The sequence below is a fragment of the Onychostruthus taczanowskii genome, unplaced genomic scaffold (assembly GCF_017590055.1).
Source record: "Onychostruthus taczanowskii isolate IOZ18803 unplaced genomic scaffold, ASM1759005v1 scaffold1, whole genome shotgun sequence".
NCBI lineage: Eukaryota > Metazoa > Chordata > Aves > Passeriformes > Passeridae > Onychostruthus > Onychostruthus taczanowskii.
Genome location: NW_024496525.1, coordinates 8,448,453 through 8,468,848, shown reverse-complemented (window position 1 = coordinate 8,468,848; position 20,396 = coordinate 8,448,453). Strand labels below are relative to the sequence as shown.

At 44.1% G+C, this 20,396-nt stretch overlaps 3 protein-coding genes across 5 annotated transcripts in view; 2 read left to right on the top strand and 1 right to left on the bottom strand.

Moving 5' to 3' along the window:
* The first annotated feature begins 278 nt into the window (after positions 1-278).
* On the top strand, positions 279-10,941 carry PLEK2 (pleckstrin 2). Of its 2 annotated transcripts, XM_041399315.1 has the most exons (10): positions 279-398; positions 2,958-3,122; positions 4,119-4,300; positions 5,022-5,113; positions 5,445-5,632; positions 6,161-6,262; positions 7,969-8,052; positions 9,162-9,240; positions 10,418-10,576; positions 10,649-10,941. In XM_041399315.1, the coding sequence occupies exons 1-9, from the start codon at positions 351-353 to the stop codon at positions 10,543-10,545; spliced, it is 1,068 nt and encodes a 355-aa protein (XP_041255249.1). In that variant the 5' UTR covers positions 279-350; the 3' UTR covers positions 10,546-10,576; positions 10,649-10,941. The 2 variants fall into 2 exon arrangements, with proteins under 2 accessions (XP_041255249.1, XP_041255239.1); XM_041399305.1 differs by having other exon boundaries at positions 309-398; positions 10,418-10,941.
* A 1,800-nt stretch (positions 10,942-12,741) lies between these two features.
* Positions 12,742-16,384, bottom strand: LOC121332000 (galectin-related protein A-like). Its single transcript, XM_041396941.1, has 4 exons — positions 16,160-16,384; positions 14,249-14,337; positions 13,310-13,484; positions 12,742-12,912 (listed from the first exon to the last, which is right to left on the bottom strand). Exons 1-4 carry the CDS (start codon positions 16,181-16,183, stop codon positions 12,769-12,771), a joined length of 432 nt encoding a protein of 143 aa, XP_041252875.1. The 5' UTR covers positions 16,184-16,384; the 3' UTR covers positions 12,742-12,768.
* An 805-nt stretch (positions 16,385-17,189) lies between these two features.
* The window catches only part of ZFYVE26 (zinc finger FYVE-type containing 26), a 48,433-nt gene continuing 45,226 nt past the window's right edge, over positions 17,190-20,396 (top strand). For both annotated transcript variants that reach the window (XM_041413677.1, XM_041413761.1), the window contains exons 1-3: positions 17,190-17,523; positions 18,989-19,067; positions 19,747-19,836. In XM_041413677.1, coding sequence (XP_041269611.1) covers positions 17,333-17,523; positions 18,989-19,067; positions 19,747-19,836 — 360 coding nt within the window. In that variant the 5' untranslated portion in view covers positions 17,190-17,332. The remainder of the gene's footprint in view (positions 17,524-18,988; positions 19,068-19,746; positions 19,837-20,396) is intronic.

Sequence of the window (20,396 nt, the reverse complement as noted above, 5' to 3'; positions counted from 1 at the left end):
CATGCAATACCTGATTTGTCATTCTCTAGCTGCTTATATTGGCCGGCTCGCTCGGTGGTGGGTTTTTGCTTTACTAAATTCTGTGAAATTCTTTCAAGATCCTTTTTAGACATCCCTTTGTTTTACTTCCCCGAGGGCAGGTAACGCATCAGAGCCAGCTCGCTGTTTAACTAATGTCTCACAGGTAAGGAGGGAGGGGAAAAAAAAAACAGGGGAGGGAGAGCGCGTCACATTGGAGGAGGGGAGCAAAGAAAAATGAGCTTTCTTAAGCAAATCATGTGCAGAGGGACAGGCTGCCAGGGCTCAGGCGATTCTCGGCGGGGGCTCTGCTCTGTTCTCTGCCGGCCACGATGGAGGAAGAAGCTGGAGTGCTGAAGGAGGGCTTCCTCGTCAAACGGGTGAGTGCTGGGCTTCCCCTCCGAGCGGCTCTGCTCCCGCATGGAAGCAGCTCCTGAGCAGGGAGCGGAGCAGCCCGGGCTCACGGCGGGGCGCTGGGTCGGAGCGGCTGCTGCCTGCTCCTGGGAAAGGAGCTCCTCCGGGTTTGTGCAGGTGCCTCCCGGGGGAGCTGCGTGAGCTGCAGCTGTCCACTGCCCACCCGCAGGCTGCCCTGTGCTGGCATTTCTGCGGGGGAATGTGAATTAGCCATCGGGATTACTCAGGTGCTGGAAAGCCAACACGGCTGCACCTCGCACGCCCCTCTGCAGGGAGCACTCCCACGGCAGCAGGGGCCACCATGGCAGGGTGGAGAGACAGGAGAAGGTTTGGGTCGGTCAGGATGGCTTGTGCCTTCTTCAGTGACATGTCTGTGCAGGGTTTCCCATTTCATATGAGAGAATGGAATAACGACGCCTGTTTTGGTCCCCTTTTTGAAGGGGATCAAAGCAATGCAAACTTAAAAATGCTTTTGAAATAACTTTTTTTCTATTCTCCTCAAGCAGTGCTGTTAGAAAATTCTAGGCAAAATGTGGTGAAAAGAGCTGAAAGATTTCAACCTTCCCAATACTTCTCCCTGTAGAATCAAGTCAATCATTGCTGGAACACAAGGAGGCAATTTAGCAAGGGGCATAAACTGCTTTTAGTACCAAGAACCTGTCTCAATGATTAATATGGTCCTTGATTTCATAGGAAAAAATGTGATCGAGAGGTTTGTTCAAAGCTTTGCCACGCCTAGGGAAATGCTTCTGTGCAGTACGTGGCAGTGTTTCTGGTGCTAACATGAAGGTAATCCTGGTCAGGAGTTTTCCTGGCAGGGCTCCTGGCCACTTGGCCAGCCAGACACTGGCCAAATGAAGTTCTGTGTGGAAAAGGGGCTGTTCTCCATCCTGCCTTCTGCAGCAAGGGCAGAGCAGTCCCAGCTGCCAGTCTCCTCTCTGGGCTACAGCTGTACTTTTTGGCTCTTCAGTGACTCCTGAATTGAAATGGGAAGCCTTGCGCCGAGTGAGAGGAGTAGGTTATTGGCAGCACGCGGAGTTGTGACTGCTGGTACAACATCACCCAAACACACAGCTTGACAGGAGGGAGACCACAAAGAGGACAACTGAGGGACAAGGGAACCAGGGATCCACAGAGAAAAAAGGAGAAAAGGATGGGATCAGGTAATGAAAACAGAGCTTTCATAAGAAGAGAACAGAAGAAAGGAGATTATCTAAATGCATTATAAATGGCAGAATTGTGTATATTTATAATGCATTATAAATATAAAATTAATGTATGGAATTAGGTAAAGATAAATTTAAAAAGGTAAGGCGACCTCCTGAGAAAAAAGAACATTTTCCAGAAGGAAAGAATAGAGCCATAGCAAAGAACATAAAGGAAAAATAGCCAAGTAACTACAACAGGTGAAAAAAGCCCTGAGGAATGCAAAGGGAAGGAGAGAACAAACCTGAGATAGAGAAATTGTATTTAGTATGGACTAGAAAACATTGGATCTACAGTGCCCTGGATTTTAGAGACTTGTTACTCCACCTTTACCTGGAGATTGCTGGGTTTCCCCTTTATTTACAGAGAGCTAATGAGCTTTGATTCATGCCACAACTGGACCTTACATGTTTCTTTCTTCTAGCCATGCCCACCCTATCCCAGGTGTCAGAGCGTCTTTTCCCCCCTGCTTTGCCTGCTGGCTGTAACGCTCCATCCCCTGTAGAAACACAAGTCAGCTTCTTGCACGGCAAAGCTGGACCAGACACCATCAGACAGGACTAAGCCTGCCAGTGCCAGCCCTCACTGGCTTTGCTGTCCTTCAACCAGACTAAAGAGAGCTGGGGGCTGTTTACAGAGGAAAAATAGGAGGATTTGTCTGTATTGTATAATCCATGAAGCATTCAACAGCAGCTTTCATTCAGTTTTTTGTCATCAAAAAGCATATTTCCTTTACAGGAAACAGTAGCACAGGGAATGTTTTGGCCCAGGAAGTTGGAGACAGGTGGGATTGAAATTAACTTCTTGTTAGCAATAAGGGTGGGATGTAAGGAAAAGCCAGTTCACCCAGCAAAACTCAGCAATAAGGGTGGGATGTAAGGAAAAGCCAGTTCACCCAGCAAAACTCTTGCAAAAACACTTGGCACCTAGAGCCACATCAAAACGAAAAAGACACCTCCCAGGGTCACTGGAGAGGAGGAGCTGGTTGCCAAGAGCCCTCACACATTTTGGATTTAGCCTGTCCTGTCAGCAGACAGGTGTGCACCTACATCAGCTCTTTGGGATAGTTTATGTGAGCTTTTACAAGAAACAATTTGTGCCAGCAAAGTTCTTGAAGAAAGAGCACAGCACTTTTCTACTCCTCTATGATTTTATAGTGATGGAGCTGTGCTATTTTGTTACTTAAAATGAGTATTTCAGGGAGAACAGGACTCACAATGATGTCTTGTGCTTCTTTTCATACAAGAAGGCAAGAAGAAAATATGGCCATTTCTCCATGCTTGTGTTACAATCAGCTATGTGGACTTCTCCCCCTCCAGGGACATGTTGTTCGTAACTGGAAAGTGAGATGGTTCGTTCTGCTTCAGGATAAGCTGCTCTATTACAAAATTGAAGGAGGCAAGAAGGAGCCTTCTCCAAAGGGCAGGATCCTTTTGGATGGCTGCACTATTACTTGTCCATGCCTGGAATACGAGAACAGACCGGTATGACTGGAAAAATGTATCTCTTCTCTATGCCACTCATTTTATAACTTCTTCCTCTCTTTTCCTCTCCTCCTGGCTTCTTTGATTACTGCAACCATACCACTGGGGTGCTTCCAGAATTAGGCCCAGCCAAAAGCAAGTTGCCACTAGCAGTGTAACCAGGACAAGCACTGAATCCCTCATTGTGTCTCTTCCCTGTGCCCAAAGTGAGTCAGCTGTTAACAAAAAAGCAACCCCACTCCTGTACACACAGTGAGGAGAAAAAAATGTAAGTGCATCGGCCCAACAGTGTGTGGAGAGAGGACATGCACGACCCAACAGAACCTTAAGACGGTGGGGAAAAAGGGAAATATCACCTGCAGTAGTTGCCTTAAAGCCTGGGTATCCATGGGGTGCTCCCAGGCAGCCAGATCAGACTCCTTTTTCCTTCACCAATGAGATATTGCAGCTGTAGAAAGTTTTCAGCAAGAGGACTCTGGAAGAAAACATTCCTCCTGCATTTTTCTGCTCTCCCATGGGTAGCAGCAATGCAGATTTCCTCTGTGTGGGTATCTGTGTGGTCTGCTCTCTTCTCCAGGGGCTCCATGCATGTAAACCATGTTTATAACTGAAAACCCAGGGACTTGAGGGGGATAGAAGAGCCAAAAAAAGCACAAAAAACACCCCCCCCCCCCCCCCAAAAAAAAAAAACCCCACAAAAAAAAAAAAAAAAAGAAAAAAAAAAAAAAACAAAAAAACCCCCCCCCCCCCCCCAAAACAAAAAAACCCCACAAGCAAACAAAAATAAACAAACAAAAAAACAAACAAAAAAAACCCCTCCAAAACCAACCCAGATTTGTGCCCACCATCCTTCTGAACAAGAATTGCTCTGAAGTGCTCAGGTGGGATGCACTGTCAGACTTACTTGTGTCACTTGGGCCAGTGCTAAAAAAAGCAAAATGCAAGAGGATCGAAGTAGCTGAATGATGTTATTGCTTTGTCCTTCTTTCTCCACAGCTACTCATCAAACTAAAGACAAAAACCAATACAGACTATTTCCTTGAATGTTGCTCCAGGGAGGAACGTGACTCTTGGGCTTTGGACATCACTGGAGCTATTCATGCTGGTCATCCAGTACAGGTACAAGAACTTCACAGAATGAAGAACTCTTTCAAACTGCTAGAAAATATCAGCCTCCAGTAAGTGTGTATGATTTCTCCTTCTGTTATTGCTGTAGTTTGCAAAGTGCCTGAGTTGACGCATGGGGAGGGCCAAGGGAAGCTCCTTTCTGCACAGATCTGCTCCTGTGTGGCCATGAACCCCTGCACTGGCTGCCCTAGGTTTGCACGTACTTTAGTCAGGGAATGCACTTTTTCCTGACCATCATCTTTTGGGAGTATGTGGGTTCTGCACAGGCACCTCACTGCTGGCTTGAATACTTTCCTAGTCAGCTGCAAATGATCTCGCTGGGGACATGTGTAACCTCAAAGGATGTAACATCAGGGAAGCACCAGGTGGTGGCCTTGTGCCCTGTTGCTGAGTTTTCAAAGCTGATATCTGGAATCCAGACTAGGATTTTTAGGGTGCATCATCTTAAATAAGAGGAAATGGAGACTGATTAAGAAACAGAAAAATTACATTCATTTGATTTGTGTTGAACAGGTAAATTGGGCTGACTATAGATCAGTTTGCAGTGCTCTGAATTGAAAGATACTTTGTGAGGCATCTTGTTTAGGGCTGCTATTGGGAGAATAAAGTTTTCCTGGAATGTACTTAGGACAGTGCTTCTAGGGGAGTGCCTAGAATACCTCCCATCTTTACGTGGGTAATCATGAGGACACCCCTGGCACTGACAGAAGGTATACAGCTATTTCTGCCTGTCTCTCATCTGCTGATGTTGTGCTGTGCTCTCATTTGCAGCAATATAGTGGAGAGGATGTATGACAGCAGCACTGGAATTAAGCTGACGCGCAATTTGGATCAAGGCAACAGATACAAAGAGACCTTCACAGGTACGTCTGGCAGGCAAAGAGCCACCTCACATCTGATATGCCACATTGCAGGGACAAGGGAGCTACTGTACTGCCTTCATAGTGGGATAAGCTCTGGCCCAGTGGAACCTGGCAGTGCAGCCAAGCTCTCCAACACCTTTCTCTCTTGCTCTTTGGATGTATGGAAGCATACTTAGGACCCCAGACTTTTGGTCAACTTTGCACCTCTCTGACAATCTTGGGGATGGTGCCAAAATGCTTCTGCAAGTGAAAATCTATGTGGCAGGAGACCATCTGCCTTCCCTCAGAAGAGCACACTGTCTTGGTATGAGAGCTGCCTCTCCTCCTGCAGGTTCTGCCCTGGTGGACTGGCTCATCTCCAACAGCTTTGCTGTGTCACGATTCGAGGCCGTCACCTTGGCGTCCATGCTGATGGACGAGAACTTCATCAGGCCCGTGGGAGTCCGCAGCACCGAGGCCACGCGCTCCAGCGACCCCTCTGAGAAGTTCCTCGATGACTCCACTGCGCTCTACATGTTTGTGAGTGATGCAGCTGCCCCACAGGCGCCTCCTCTGGCCCTTGTCACACACCTGGTTTGGGTACAGGTGCACAGTATGCAACCAAGGGCAAATGTGCAGGCTGAGAAAGTAAATGCAGAAGGAGCAGCTCTAGTCTTTTAGTAGTACTAACACTGGCACTTTTGCTGGAGCCAAATAGTTACATGGATATGGAGGGATCTACAAATTACATAATTAGGCATTAAAAGAGGTGTGTCCCTGGAGTGCAGTGCTGTGTCTGCATGCATTGGAGGCAGTGCTGTAGTTGTGCTACAGCTCAAGGCCATAGCACTTATACCCAGCATGTACAGATTTACAACTGTAATTTGTTGCCTGTGAATTTTGGTCCTACAAGGCTGAGCAGCAGAGCCATGGAGTAGAATTTACTCATTATATATAAGCTAAAAACAGCTAAGGAAAATAAAATAGAAAGTAAAAATGCAGAACTTTGTACTTTAAAGTCTGTTTATATTCAAAAGAAAAGTGGAACTGTCTTTTCCCTATTTGCAGGCTGAGAGCAGTAAGAAAAATACTAGTTCCAAGGAAGAGGTCCATTTTAACATCTCTGAATTAAGTGGCACAATTGTGAAGCAAGGATTCTTAGTGAAACAGGTAAGCATAATCCTGGAACCTGCCCCAGGAAACAAGAAAAAGTACAGCCCTTAGGGTTTCTAAGAGAGTAAATGTGACTTGTACCATGACGGCTGGACAGATGTGCCCAGCAGAACTAACTTGCCTGTCAGTACTTGAGGTCTTGCAGTTAAGAGTATCCAGTTATAAAGAAGTGAACTATGGAACTTTCTGAGGCAGGATTAATTGGATATTCTGTACATATTGAGCATATACTGAAAGGTACAAAACAACATCAGAAGCAGAAGTACCAAACAAACTCCAAATTCTACCAGACGTATTATGTTGCGACAAACACCCTACGTGTGGAGACGCGAGCTTTGACTTCGTGTTCAGAAGCCTGGTTTATTATATTATGACATATATTATATTAAAATACTACATTAAAACTATACTAAAAGAATAGAGAGAAAAAACTCATCAGAAAGCTAGCAAGAAAGAACAAGAACGAAATGCATAACAAAATCTTGTGACTGCTCACAGCCTCGACACAGGTGGCTGTGATTGGTCATCAAGTAAAAACAATCTACATGCACCAATCACAGATGCACCTGTTGCATTCCACAGCAACAGACAGTTATTGTTTACATTTCTTTCCTGAAGCTCCCCAACTTCCCAGGAGGGAAAAATCCTAGCAAAGGATTTTTCATAAAATATTATAACTACAGTGTTACATTCGCTTCCAAGCAGAGCCACCGTTCCTTTGGTTTAACCTATCCCATCCAGGTGATGTGAACAGTGAGGATGTGTTGCTGGCCACAGACAACTTTCAAAGCTGAGTAGCTTGACCTTTGTATGAAGTGGACATTTACCTGTGGGCAGTCATCATGTACACTTGGGTGCTTTGGTGGTAGTGAAACATGTTTTTTGGGCACAAGTACCTGTTGGCAATAACTGTTTCCAAGATCTGACCCTTGGTCTGCAAAATGTAGTTTCCAATGTTTGCTATGAACAAGATGAGGGTCAATAATTTTCAAAGCATAATACAGCTGCCTGCAAAAGGAATCCAACCTGCACTGCATGGCCACACTCTTACTCTGAAGCCTTGTACCGAGCCCCACCCTTAGCGTTGTGCAAACTGGATCACCAGATGCTTCCCAGCCCTCCCTCCTCCAGCTGCCAGGGCATCAGGAAGGTATGCAGGGATCCCCACAGGCTGGCAGGGCAGCCCCCATCAGCACAGGACATGAGGGCTGCCCAGGAGCTTCTGCCCATGGGTAGCAGCAGCCAGGGACAGCCAGCCCCCAGCAGCCCCAGCCCCGGGCTGGCCCTGAGCTCCAGCACCAAAGCTCCAGGAGAGGAGATGATCCCAGGGCCTGGCACAGGCCTGGCAGCAATGGGAGGGCTGCAGTGAAAGAGTAAAGAGCTGCATAAGGACCTGACATAACCCCCTTGGAGCGCACAGCATGGGATTTTAATCTGAAATGAAAAGCAGGAATGAGGGATATAACATTTGTTCCTGTCACTCTGCTTTCTTAGTTCTCAGCACAGACAAGGAAGAGATGAAGGAGTTGTCAATGTATGAAGAAGAAGGATAAGCAGAAGGTCATGGGAATTACCAAGATGTTAGGAATTATTTTTCTTTGTTGAGAACAAACCCTCTTTTGGTATTTATTTACGTCTCCCCTACAGCCTGTAGGAAAATGATCATTTCAGGAGGTAGTGATTTTAATTCTTCCATTTTGCAGGGGCACAAGAGGAAAAACTGGAAGGTGAGAAAATTTGTTTTGAGAGCTGATCCTGCTTTTTTACACTACTATGATCCCACCAAGGTATGTGAGTGGGAAGTTACCATCCCCAGAAATCCTTTTAGAAATATAAACATTATAGTGAAGATACACCTCAGTTGTAAATGTTTCTATCATTCTGGGTTCCTCTATCCATTTCCAGGAATTAGACCTCTCTGGCCTTACCCTAGGAGGTTGTCCTTGTAGGATTTTATACCCCTGCATCTTCTGTCCTTTTTCGCAGTGAGATTCCTTTCCTTAGCTGAGCAGCAGCAGTCGTCTTGGGATTGCTTTCTTGCTGCACCCTCACAGTCTGGGACCATGGTCCTGCAGGGTTTCTTCCTGGGTTATGACCTCTCTGGGCTCAAATCCCACCATTTGAGGATCATACTGGTTCTGGGATTTTTTTACATCCTTATTCCAGCATTGAATAGGGTCTTCTTAATGCCAAAGTATTTATAGGAATTTCTACTACTCAGTTTTAAACTTTCTCATCAAAAGTAGAATTTATGTTCATTAATATAATAATCAATGGGAGCAACTCAGATACTTAGGGTACCACAAAGCCAAACAGGATTGCAAGAACATGTATAGAAATGCTTTATGTGACTTTTAAAGAGAATAGAAACAACATACCAGTGAAAAGAGCTTATGGAGCCAGTTCATTTTTCGTTTCCTGTTCCTTCATGGTTTTGGGTTTGGGTTTTTTTTTTTTCCACTGCAAATAATCCTTGTAAGGCTATAAGCTGAAACTGCAGAACCTGAAGGCAAGAAATAAGAGTGCCAGCCAGCTAGGGAAAAGAACCAGATTTTTCCCATACAGTCTCAGTGAAAAACAGCAATCTAAATACTTACATAAATATATATAATTCAGTATGTTGTTACTGATAAAACTATATGTACATTTAAAGTGTGATTGCCTACCCTTATGCTTTTAACTGATCTACACCGTGCCCAGCTACATCAGAGAAACATCTGGGACTGAACAAATATAGCAATGCCTTTAACCACATGTTCTAATTGATTCTCTTGTGACATAGATGTTTCATGCCTGGAAAAACTGCCATTATGTCTTCAACTTCATAAAAGTGATGCATGTGCTCTGGGAAATGGTGACATTTTCCAGCTATGCCTTGTTTCCTTTTTCTTTGCAGGAAGATAACAAGCCAGTAGGTGGATTCTCTCTTCGTGGCTGTCTTGTCTCAGCTCTGGAGGACAATGGAGTCCCAGCAGGTGAGCACAAGCCTCTGAACTTTCATACATTTATATGTATTCTGTAACAATACAGTCTTTGGGTATGGGTTTGTATATATGGCTGCTTGTATGCGCAGGTGGGCTGACTTTCCATTTCCCTTTGCAAGCAAGGGAAGAGGCATGTCACGAGTGTCTGTACTGCTGGGTTGTCCACAGCAAAGCAGACTTTTTTTTTTTAGTGTTATTTCTGCATATCTTGGGTGTTCTCTTTATATGGGCTTTTCTTAGTCACATGATCTCTGAGACAGTCCTAAGACTGATTAATATTCCAGAGTTAACAGACAAAGAGAAACCACTTTCTGGTTTTCTTCTGGTTTTCTTCTGGTTAACTCAAAGTCTTGAGGCATCCTCTGATGCCATCCATTTCTGTGTCCTCTCAGCCTTTTCCTTTCTGACCTGCTAGAACCCAAATGTAGGGGAGACATAAAGACAGCAATAAAAAAACCAGTCCTGCTGGAGTATAGGCTTAGTTCAGGCATTTGTCTAGAGCCTCAGCCTCATAGATAAGTGTTTCTTCTATTAAAGCAATTTATTTTATGACAGTAAGCACAATGTGTAGATATCAAATACAGAACAATTTTCTAAAGAGAAGGTCTGAAAAAGCTTTGGTCTGGGGGCAGGGGCGCATGATGAATGACAGAGCTCCTTGCTAAGAGCAACCCAGCTATGGGCAGGAGAAAATCTAATCTGCCGTGCAAAATGGTAGGGGTTCATCATTCTTTCAGTGTATAACTCAAGTAATAGTCTCCATCTAAACAGAGACTATTTTAGATGTTGTAGAGTGCACAGTAGTTCATACAATCTGTGGCAAGAGTGTCTATACTGTATTTTCACAGAATCACTTAATCAACAAATGTTTGGGTTAGAAGGGACCCCAAAGATCATTTAGTTTCAATCCCCCTGCCACAGACAGGGTCAACTTCCACTTAACCTGTTTGCTCAAAGCCCTATCCAACCTGGCCTTGAACACTTCTAGAGGTTTTGAAGAGGGAAATAGAAGACAAAAAAGCTTTAGATGTCTTATCTGTAATAAAAAGGAAAGATTTTATTCCCTAATTTATGAAATTCAAATTCTTCCCTGTGAAGCTTCATATCTGCCAGAAAGATTTTTCTCTGTGCACCCTGCTGATCTGTCGGGCTTTTTTTTTCTCTGCAGGAGTGAAGGGCAATGTGCAAGGCAACCTTTTCAAAATCATCACCAAAAATGACATTCATTATTACATCCAGGCCAGCTCCAAGGCCGAGCGAGTGCAGTGGATTGAGGCAATCAAACCACTGACATGAGTAATGTGGACTCCATGCCAAATGAGTCCACATTTCACAGCTGCTTTGATCACCTGATATAACTTCAGTTTATTTTTATATGTTCTAAAGAACTTAAAACCACATTTATGACCAACTTCCTGCTCTCGTTGTCCGGGAGTGTTGTTTTTCCCTGGATAGTCAATGTTCATTATTTGAATCACCATAACATCTACCAGGTCCTGGCAGACCATGCAGACCAAATCAAGTAGATCCAGAATAATACCCCACCTTGAATTTGTCATCTAACCAAGAGACCAAAACAGGTGGGTACAGACAAATGGGGCTTCATGAAGAAATGTCGAGATATTCCAAGATGGAAGAAAAGGATCTTTTGTACAAGTATTCAGTCTATGTCTGACAGATCCAGGTTGTGCTTTATCTTAAAGCAGAATTGTCTTGCTCCTTCCCCCTTTATAAAGGGGCTCATAAACTTAGCTAGTTAAGACTGAAACATCTAAGTCATGAAAGGTGCTGGTGTCTGAGGCTGCCTTTCTTGGCATATCACATGAATCTTGTGCTAAGCCACAACCCAGCTGCCAGGATAATATGCATTGCAAAACAAAACGGGTCTGTCTGTCCATCCATCTGCTCTACTATTTAGTTCTCTGTTAGAATGGAAAAGAACAAAGGATCTTGTTCCTAACCCATATAGATTACTCTTATGCTGGTAATGTTCCACATCAGAACAGGATCCTGAGTATCAAAGCAGACCAGTGGAAGTTCCAGACAATTTCTGGTAATGAATATATTGGAAGAAATCCCTCAGCCATAAAAGCAAGACTTTTCCTTCTGATAATTATCCTAAGTCCATTTATATTGGAGCACCATTTGGACAGAGAACTATAGTAGCAGTCCTCACTATTGCTTTTTCTATCTTAAGTCATTATTTTTTCCATTATTTGTCTACTAATCTTGTCTTTGATATCATTAAATATAAAAATATAAATATAAAAAAAAAAAAAAAACAGTGCATTTGAATATCCCGTGCTTTTTAGAGATGTGATTTTTCTCAGAGGGCAGTTTGAGTAAATAAAAAATAATGGTTAAGTACACTATAATTTTAGATTTCAATATAAACTGAGATGCCAAAGGGTAAAATGGAATGTAGGAAGTTCTTCAAACACCCACTCAGCTGCTGATACCCACTTTCATAAAATTTCTTGTTTTATCTGAGTACCTTTTTCTGACAGCCAGGTTTTTTTTAAAGCCTTCAAAAAGGCAGCATGCTCAATATCTTCCCTGAAGTCATAGAGGAATTTGATAACCCTCTATCCACAGATTCATTTCTGTACAGATGTTTTGGTCTCTGAGCTGTGTACGTAAAAGAAGTCCCATCATCACCAAAGCCAGAATATGCTAAATGTTTGTTTATTTATTAAAATAGCCATGTTTTTAGGATTTTCCTCAACAGTTACAGCAATGAAATAACAGCACAACACTTACATGCATTCAAATATTTAAGAGAGCTTGTAAAGAAGTTTGCTAGCAAAGGTGCAGTTTTAATTACATGCAAGAACAAGAATGGGCAGTGCAGTTTCAGCTGCAGATACCATTTCTTAGGGCTGGTTCAGAGAACACTGTGAAATCCACAGCTGTCAAAACCTTTCCATTCTGAAAAACCTGCCTGGAAGAGACAAGGTAAGGCAGGTAAGGTATTTATTGCTCTCTGCTGGAAGGCACAGATGTTTTGTGCTGACTGAGCAGAGCTTCCAGAAAAAGCAATCCCCTCCTGATAACGTGAGCCTTGCTGGGGCCCATCAGACACCCTAATTCATTTATAAGAAAATCTCCTGCTTCTCTTTTCTCAGACCCACCACCTGCATAATGCCCAGTTCTAGTCACACGGCTGGCTAACAACAGGCACCCACCTGGTGGGTGGACTGAGCTCTGCCACCTGGCATGCCTGAGGGGGTAAGGAGCCATAAGGATGTGAGATACTGCATAGCATCATAAATCTTGCAGTTTGGGAGGCCAGAAGTGTTTCTCAGCAAAGGCTTTGAGATTTATCTGGACCAGCCATAGCTCTGCAATTGCTGTGAGTCTGTATGGGGGAAAAAAAGTGTGTTTCTCAAACATATCAGCGAATTAAAAAGATACAGTTCCCACGCTCCAAAATCAGACAGGGGGAAACGATAAAACAGATCTGAGACAAGAGAAAGTACATTTTCCTTTGTCCTCTGGTGATATCCTGGTCTCCTTTTTTCAAGCCACTTTGGTAAGCTTGATGTCCCCTGAGATCCGCAAAGCTTTCACCAGGTTCAGAGGCTGAATGCGGTGAGTGAAGTCACAGAGCTGCCGTCCATCAACCAAGACTCGTATTTGCTGGTGTTCACATAAGAGCTCCATCTGCAGTGGAAAAGGATAGGGCAAGGCTGTTGGAGATCAGCAGCAGGGCTCATTTCAACAGCATGGACTTAGAACTAAATGTTACGGGAAACCACAAAGCAAAGCACAAAGTCTACCAGTTCTTCTGAAATGCCCCTAATAAATAACCTACCCTCTTCTGAGATGATACTGCAGAGCTCCAGTGGGTACTCTTAACTATGATTAGAGAAAGGGATGCCTCGTTCCCATCAGGGCTCAAACTGTTGCTGTCTGTGCTATACTAGACAGCAGGTTAACTGGACTAACTAGACTAGTTAACCTGGCAATGTCAGTGGCTGGCTGTTGGTGGTCATATACATAGCTTCTAGCTTTTCTCCCCTCCTTTTCTCTACACTATTCATAGTACCTGAAAAATTACCTTGAACGTGTCACCTGCTGTAAATGGAAAGTAGGGAATAGTCTTCTCTTCTCTTCCCCATTTCCCAGCAATTCGTGCATTTCGGGTGATGGATTTCTCACTGAAGTTAACTGTAAATAACAGCCCAACATCTTTGTTGGCATCCACTGGATCACAGAGCAGAGTCACTGAAAAGCTGAAAAAAGATCTATTAAGTGACTGGAACTTTCAGAAATGTGAAAGGACATGGTGAACATGGCAGATGCTTATAGAGACTAGAGACAGCTGTTGGTTCCATGTCAGACTGAAACACAGGACTTCTACAGGCTTAGAAGCTGGAGAAAGGGAAGAGACCTGGCTGGGCTTTGTTTCCTGCCCCAGTGTCCAGTAGAATGCTAGTGATATCTAATGTTGCTCTCCCTCTGTCTTGCCTGAAATCAAACCCTTCAAAATGTACTCATTTGTGTCCTAAAAAAGGTTATGGCATACTCTTCACCAGTGGAACCAGTGGAGCTGATAGCTGTAGATGCAAAAACTTTGTAATGACGAGCACAGTTGCTGTTATCCAGATAAAAGACAACAATGAACCTTCACCTCCTGTGCCAAAACTGGTTTTTAAATGGTGTTGATTCTAACCCCCCACAGACAACCAAGATTCAGGTTGAGAATTGCACCTCTTCCTGAAATAGAAATGCCACTTGTGTGTTCCCTCCAGTTCACATTAGATAAGGGCAAGGAGTAGAAAATCTTGTCAGGGCAGTCAGAAAGGCCGAACAGTGAATTCCTCCCTGACCTTTTAATCTTAGTCTGAGTGCAGAAAAATTAAGTAAAGCCATAAATTTTTAATCTGTTTGACCTTCTTCCATCAAAGAGCACATACTTCCAAGAAAGTGTCTGAATTCAGAAGACAGGTAGGAGCATGTATAACAGGGTGAAGCCCCCAGCAGTCCCTTCACCTACCTCTTGGGTTTGGAGTGTACCATGCCTATGACTGTGAGTTTCATGGTTGGTCTCAGGCCACCTTTAATTTCACCAACATACTGCTCCACCTGCAGGGAACAGTGAAAATGGTTTCAGTGGGTCATGCTGTGGGTAAACCAGCTTTAACAGCTGGTTTGATCACCTGATATAACTTGGGCATATTTTTATATGTTCTAAAGAACTTAAAAGTATTTCCAGCTCAAAGTACTTCTTGCACTCTGATGACACAATAGATCTGGTAACAGCACTCCAGTTGCTCTGGTCACAGCAGATGAGAAGCTTTGTGGCAGCATAATGTGTGGTGCAGACTCTGCTTGAACCTACTCTGTCCTGCCACGTCAAATTTGCTACCAGATTTTGGTGGGCTAACTTGGCACCATCAGGCCTTACACACCAGGCCAGGCAGGCTCTGTCCTCCACTGTAAAAGCAGCATAGATGCTGCCCTGCCACTGCATGGTGACCACATCCTCACAGGCAATCCCAGTCCTTTTGTGACAGTGACTTTGAAAAGTCACACTTTTCCAGAGGCAATGAATGGCTTCTTCATGGATCTGCTTTTGTCCTGTTCACAGAGACCTGTAGTTGCAAGCTGCACCCAAAGATCTGAGCTACTTTTGCTTTTTCCAAGGAATTCTCTAACAGCTTTGATGGTCAGTGGAGGAACTAATACAGGCCAGAGCTGACATGGAAATATTAAAGAGAGAGACCTTGGAAACAACTGATAGGGATGTTTTGAGGCTTCATCTTCAGAAACGGCTTTAAAATGTAAATTTTAGAATACTACAGCATGTAATCACTCCCTCTGCAGATTCACTTAGAAAGAAGCTGCTGTAAAACACTCAATGTTATTAGCACTTGCGTAACACTGATAATATTCCAAGGCAAGGCACAACAGACCCTGTCTGAGATAAAAAGAGCTTTATCGTTCCAGTGTTCCAAGGTAAAAATTCAGACAGTTTTGCTAGAAAACCTGCACAATATATGCACACAAATTCAAGATAAAAAATGTTTTTCCTGTACCTCATTTCCTAATTTTACTGTACTAGTTGTGTCTTCTGCTAAGATGACTTTATACAATTTATTTTCCCACTCAGGTATTCCCATCCAGCTACCTTTATATTATATATGTATAAAATATACAGATATATTAATAAACCTCTAATTCCTAACAAGGTCAATATTGGAAGAATAATTTTAAAATTTACCTTCGAAAATGACAGCAGTACTACTAATTGTTAATGATGTAAATTTACTCTTGCAGGAGTGCACAGGTGACTCCAGCAAGTATGTTTTGAACTTTTTAACAAAAGAAATGCATCAAGGACTTGATATGTCTTACATAAGGAAACTGCTCGTCAAGTAAAGAATCTAACTGTAGGGTGATACTTTAAACTGGATAAGGCAATTAGAAAGCAGGTAATAAGCATAAAAGATCTCAGGATAAATGAAGTTCATGCTCATAGAGGTCTCATGTCCCACTAAAGCTTCTTCCTTGCCTAGAGACAAGATACAAAATACCACCCCAAATTGAACGTGCACATTGAGAAATTGTTTATGCAGAGGTGCACTGTAACAAGTGCCATCACTAAAGGCACAGGGTATCAGAACTGAATAGCATGGATGACGACTACATGGTCTCAAGAGTCACAGCTCATCCAGCGTGGCTGGAGAAAATTCGGAGGCATGACTGCCCACACACCATTTATGTGTGGACACCTAGATAACCTAGTTACAGGTGAGAAATACTTAGGAAGATGTAGGAAGTAATGGTAGAAACTCCTGCAAGCTTCTTGCAGAGTTTATGGGTGGGTCCCAGCATATGCACATGGGCACAGCTCCCATCCCGTATTTTCCATTCAGGATCCCTGGGGACTGACTCGGTCACTTACTTTGGCACACCTCTCCTCTGTCATCACCGCTCTCCCTCTTACACTTGCCTCGCCGCTGCAGTCCCCCGGAGCAGTTTTTGTTTTGTGTGTCAGGACAAAAGCAAACAAAAAGCCCGGAATAAAGGGAGGATGTTGAGGGGGGGTCTTATCTCCGCCAAACACTGGCCGGACACCACCCAGCCCGGCAGCTGAGTCACTCCCCTGCGCCTGGCCCCGTGTGGGGGAGGCTGGCGGCGAGCGCGGCGCGAGGGCAGGGCTGGCCCGGGCCCCGCACGGGAGCGCTGGAGCCGCGCCTGCACGTGCGACACAGGGACCGGGAACACCCGTGCGTGAGGGTGCACAGCCCACTCGTAGGACACCCGGTGTGCACACGCGTGCTTGTATGTGTCATACGGACAAACCCCACGTCATTTATTTCTTGATACCAACTCTCTCCTCTCTCAAATTCATAACTACATATATATGTATATACACACACAATTTACAGCCTCGTATATACACCTACATATAGGTTTGTACACCCTATATATATATATACACACCTATATATACTGTATACACTGTAGATGCGTGTATATATGCATAGGGGTGTATCTATATATGTATGTATGTATGTACATGTGTACCAGAGTGAGCTATATGTACAGGGTCGTACAGCTATACAGGGGGTACCTATACTCCCCCACACACCTGTACGCGCACCTCTGCGGCCGTTGGTGGGTGTATTTACGCGCACACCCGCACACACAGCCCGCCGCCTCCGCCGCCCTCCGCCCCCTCACGGCCCCCGCGTCCGCGCAGAGGCGGGGCTTCGAGCGAGAGCCAATCAGAGCCCCGCAAGGCGCGAACAAGGGGCGGGGCCAGCACGTGGGGGCGGGGACTGGGCGTGGTTAGTGGGGGCGGGGCTTGCGCTGCCCGGGCTTAGGCGGCGGCGTCAGGCACCCCAAACAAACATGGCGGTTTATTTACATTCCGCCCCGGCTCGGCCAATGGGCGGGCGCTTTGCCCGCGTGCCCGGCCGGCGGCGCGGTCAGCTGAGGAGGCGCCCAAGATGGCGGCGAGGTGGGGCGGCGGTGCCGGGGCGGTGCCGTAGAGCGCAGCGCCCCGCCAGGGAGGGCGGCATCGCCCTCGTGTGTGTCACCCCGTCCCGGGTCATCCAGTCGTCCCGGGAAGATGCATTCTTTCGGGAATGAAGAAGCGGACTCTCTGGAGCGTCTTTTCGGGTTTTTCTGTGAGTGCGTACGGCGTGGGCACTGGGAGCTTGCACAGGCCTGCGTGCCCCAGCTGAGCCGCTGGCACGGGGACGGCCCCGGGAAGGTGGAGGCAATTCTTCAGGCTCTGGTAGCTTGTCCCGTGGGGGTAAGGTGAGTAAAGTACTGCTCTGATTCCGTAGACTTGAATGTGAAATGGGGAGGAGCAGTTGGCTTAGTGTTGGCTGTGGGAGACAGGTAGAATCAGGGAAGCAGCGCTTCAGTGCTGAGGTGTCTTGTGATGCTGTTGTCTGAACTTTGATGTCTTATCACTGACCAAGGACTTAGCAGGCTGCCCATCCCACCGGGATAACGAGTTGTGTTCATTTACGAAGCTGACAATGGTGATTGATACAAACTTAAAACGACTTTGAAGCATTTCAGAACTGATTTTGTTAGATTTTACCGCGGGAAAAGGACCATCTCTTGAAATTACATTTCTTTGGCACTGAGTTTTGGTTCGTTTAGAAATGGAAGCACGAAAATCACCGGCGTAGTTATTTAAAATGTTATCTTGTTTCCAACTCTTGAAAAGTCTCCTCATTTTTAATACTGCAATTCTAAGAAGTTCAAATTATGCTGTTTATTTTTTTCTCTCACACGGTATTTTGGAATGGCGTCAGTTTTACTCAGTCCCAGTTACTATTTATTTCTTACTTTTTATTTTTTCAGTTAGGTGTATATGAAGGGTGACTTTCTAGCACTTCAGGGAACATTCCCCCTGTCTAATCAGATGATGATACTTCTTCACATTAAAGTTTTTGTGACATTTCAGTAAAGGTTCTGAGAAACAATTTGCACTGACAGCAGCTGAAGGAGTCTGGAGGAAGGTGGGCTCATGGTTAGATGAATATTGCTAACAGCCACGTGAGACATAACAGTTTTCAATCTTTTGATCTTTAATAGCTGGGCTATCACATTTAAAGGCTGTAGTTGTAGTGCTGAGATTTTTAAAGGACAGGAAACAATACTGTGCTTTCTCCTTTTCCTGGTCCCTTTGACAGTGCTGAATATGTTCCCAGCTGTGTAGGCTTTGGGATGTTGGAGTGGATGGAGGATGTGAAATGCTGATGGAAATTAGAAGGACTCTTTGTTTAATTACTGTTTAATTAGTACATTGTTTCACTTTTAATTTGGATATAGAGCTGCATTTGGGTGCTGTGACCTAAAACTTTGCTTTTGTTGGGTATATTTTGGGTAGAAATAGGCAGAACAGGAAATAGCAGTGTTTGGCAAGTGGTCACATTTCAACAAAATCTGCTGAAGTGCTCAAAGAGAGCTGTACAGACTGAACTTTGGACCAGAAGTAGATTTCTTTGTTTTGAGGAGCTATGCCAGTAGTATTTGGCCTATCTAAAAGCAGTTATTTGCACAGCAGAAGTCACTGAGTTGATGTGCAAGAACACCAATATTCTGGTTTCTCTGCATTTTTTTCCTTTGCCTTTGGCTACTTACTTGCCTTTGTTTTTATCTTACTCAAAGAATGCAAAATCAAAATTATCTCTGACAGTGTTTTCCTGGATCTTGGATATGGAGACACTCTTGTATAATCCACTGTATATGCTCCTTGCTTTTGTAGGCGGGGACAGAATTCTAGCCCATCAAGAACTGCATGGCTTTGGCTTCTTGTGCTGAAAAAATGGCTTGCCATGAATCAGGTACAGAAACATCTTGATGATTTCCAAATGCACCTTATAGTTCTGACTTCCAGCTGCAGAATGTCTCCCTAGTTGCTTATTTAAATGTAGGCTTCCCCAAGTTCTCAAGGTATCTGGAGACATGCACTGCTTTTGCAATTAACAAATTTACCAAAAAAGAACTGTAATATTCACACTGAAGAGAAAAACTAATTTTTTTTAAAAAGATATTTGAAGTTAACATTTTAGCTTTTCACACTCATATAAATGAAAATCTGGAGTGTAACAACTTCTGCATTTGTGCAGCACCTCTCTTACATTAAAGATTAAATAGCTCAGGCATCAGACAATTGTTTATAACATTTAGATGGTGAGTGATGTGCATACTTCTTTTTAAAAATGATTTGTCCTTGGCACTATGTAGACTTGCATTTTTTCTTTCCATTCTGAGGAATTGATGATTTTGTGATTCTTGATGAGGTCTGTTTCCAAATGTATGGATAAATAAAATCAGCTGGTGTGAGAGCAGAACCTGACTGGAATAGCCTTTAGTTGAGGATTAGGTTACTTCAGAGAGATATGTCAGTCTGCCTCGAAGTGTTAATGAAATAGCTATGATTATGTTTATATGCTGATGTAAATAAAAGTTTCATTGACTAATATATTGACTAATATATTTCCCATTCTTACATGGTTTCAGAAAACTGTTCCAGTTGCTCTTCAGAGAGAAACTGAATTCTTACTGTTCTTGGAAGAACTACAGAAAGATGTCTCTGAGGAAGTCCTAAAGGTGAGCTGCTTCTGTGCCCTGTTGCTTCTTGTTCTGCAGTATGCCCAACTTCATCAGATCGAAGTTAATGCTTCCTGCCAGCTGCCTGAGATGTTAATGTGTTATTAATCTTCTAGGCAACTGAGAGAGAGTGTAATTGAGATTCCTTTGTGAAGTTAATCTGTGCCTGCAAGTGATTTCTGTGGCTGCAGTGGAGGCTGCAGGCAGGCAAGGAACAGGTTTTTCTTCGTGCCGTTTTTAACACACGTCAGTCCTGACTGCAGCTGCTTGCCACAGCCTTCAATGCATAGACACCTGTAATAATCATAAACCTACAACCCACTGTGAGCCAAAACAGACTGTAGTCAGTAAGCACATTTTAGAAGTATGTGTATTTTCTTTTTCTTTCTTCGGAGATCTTAATTTTCATCTCCTATGCATCCCTTTTCTCCCTTTCTGGAAGTTTTTGGATACTCTACTGTTACTGCTGACATTGCTTAGATGTTGGTGTGGCGTGAGTTCTGAGGTCCAGGATCCATTTTCTATTATTAATTAAAAGATGCAGGCTGATTTGTTTGAGA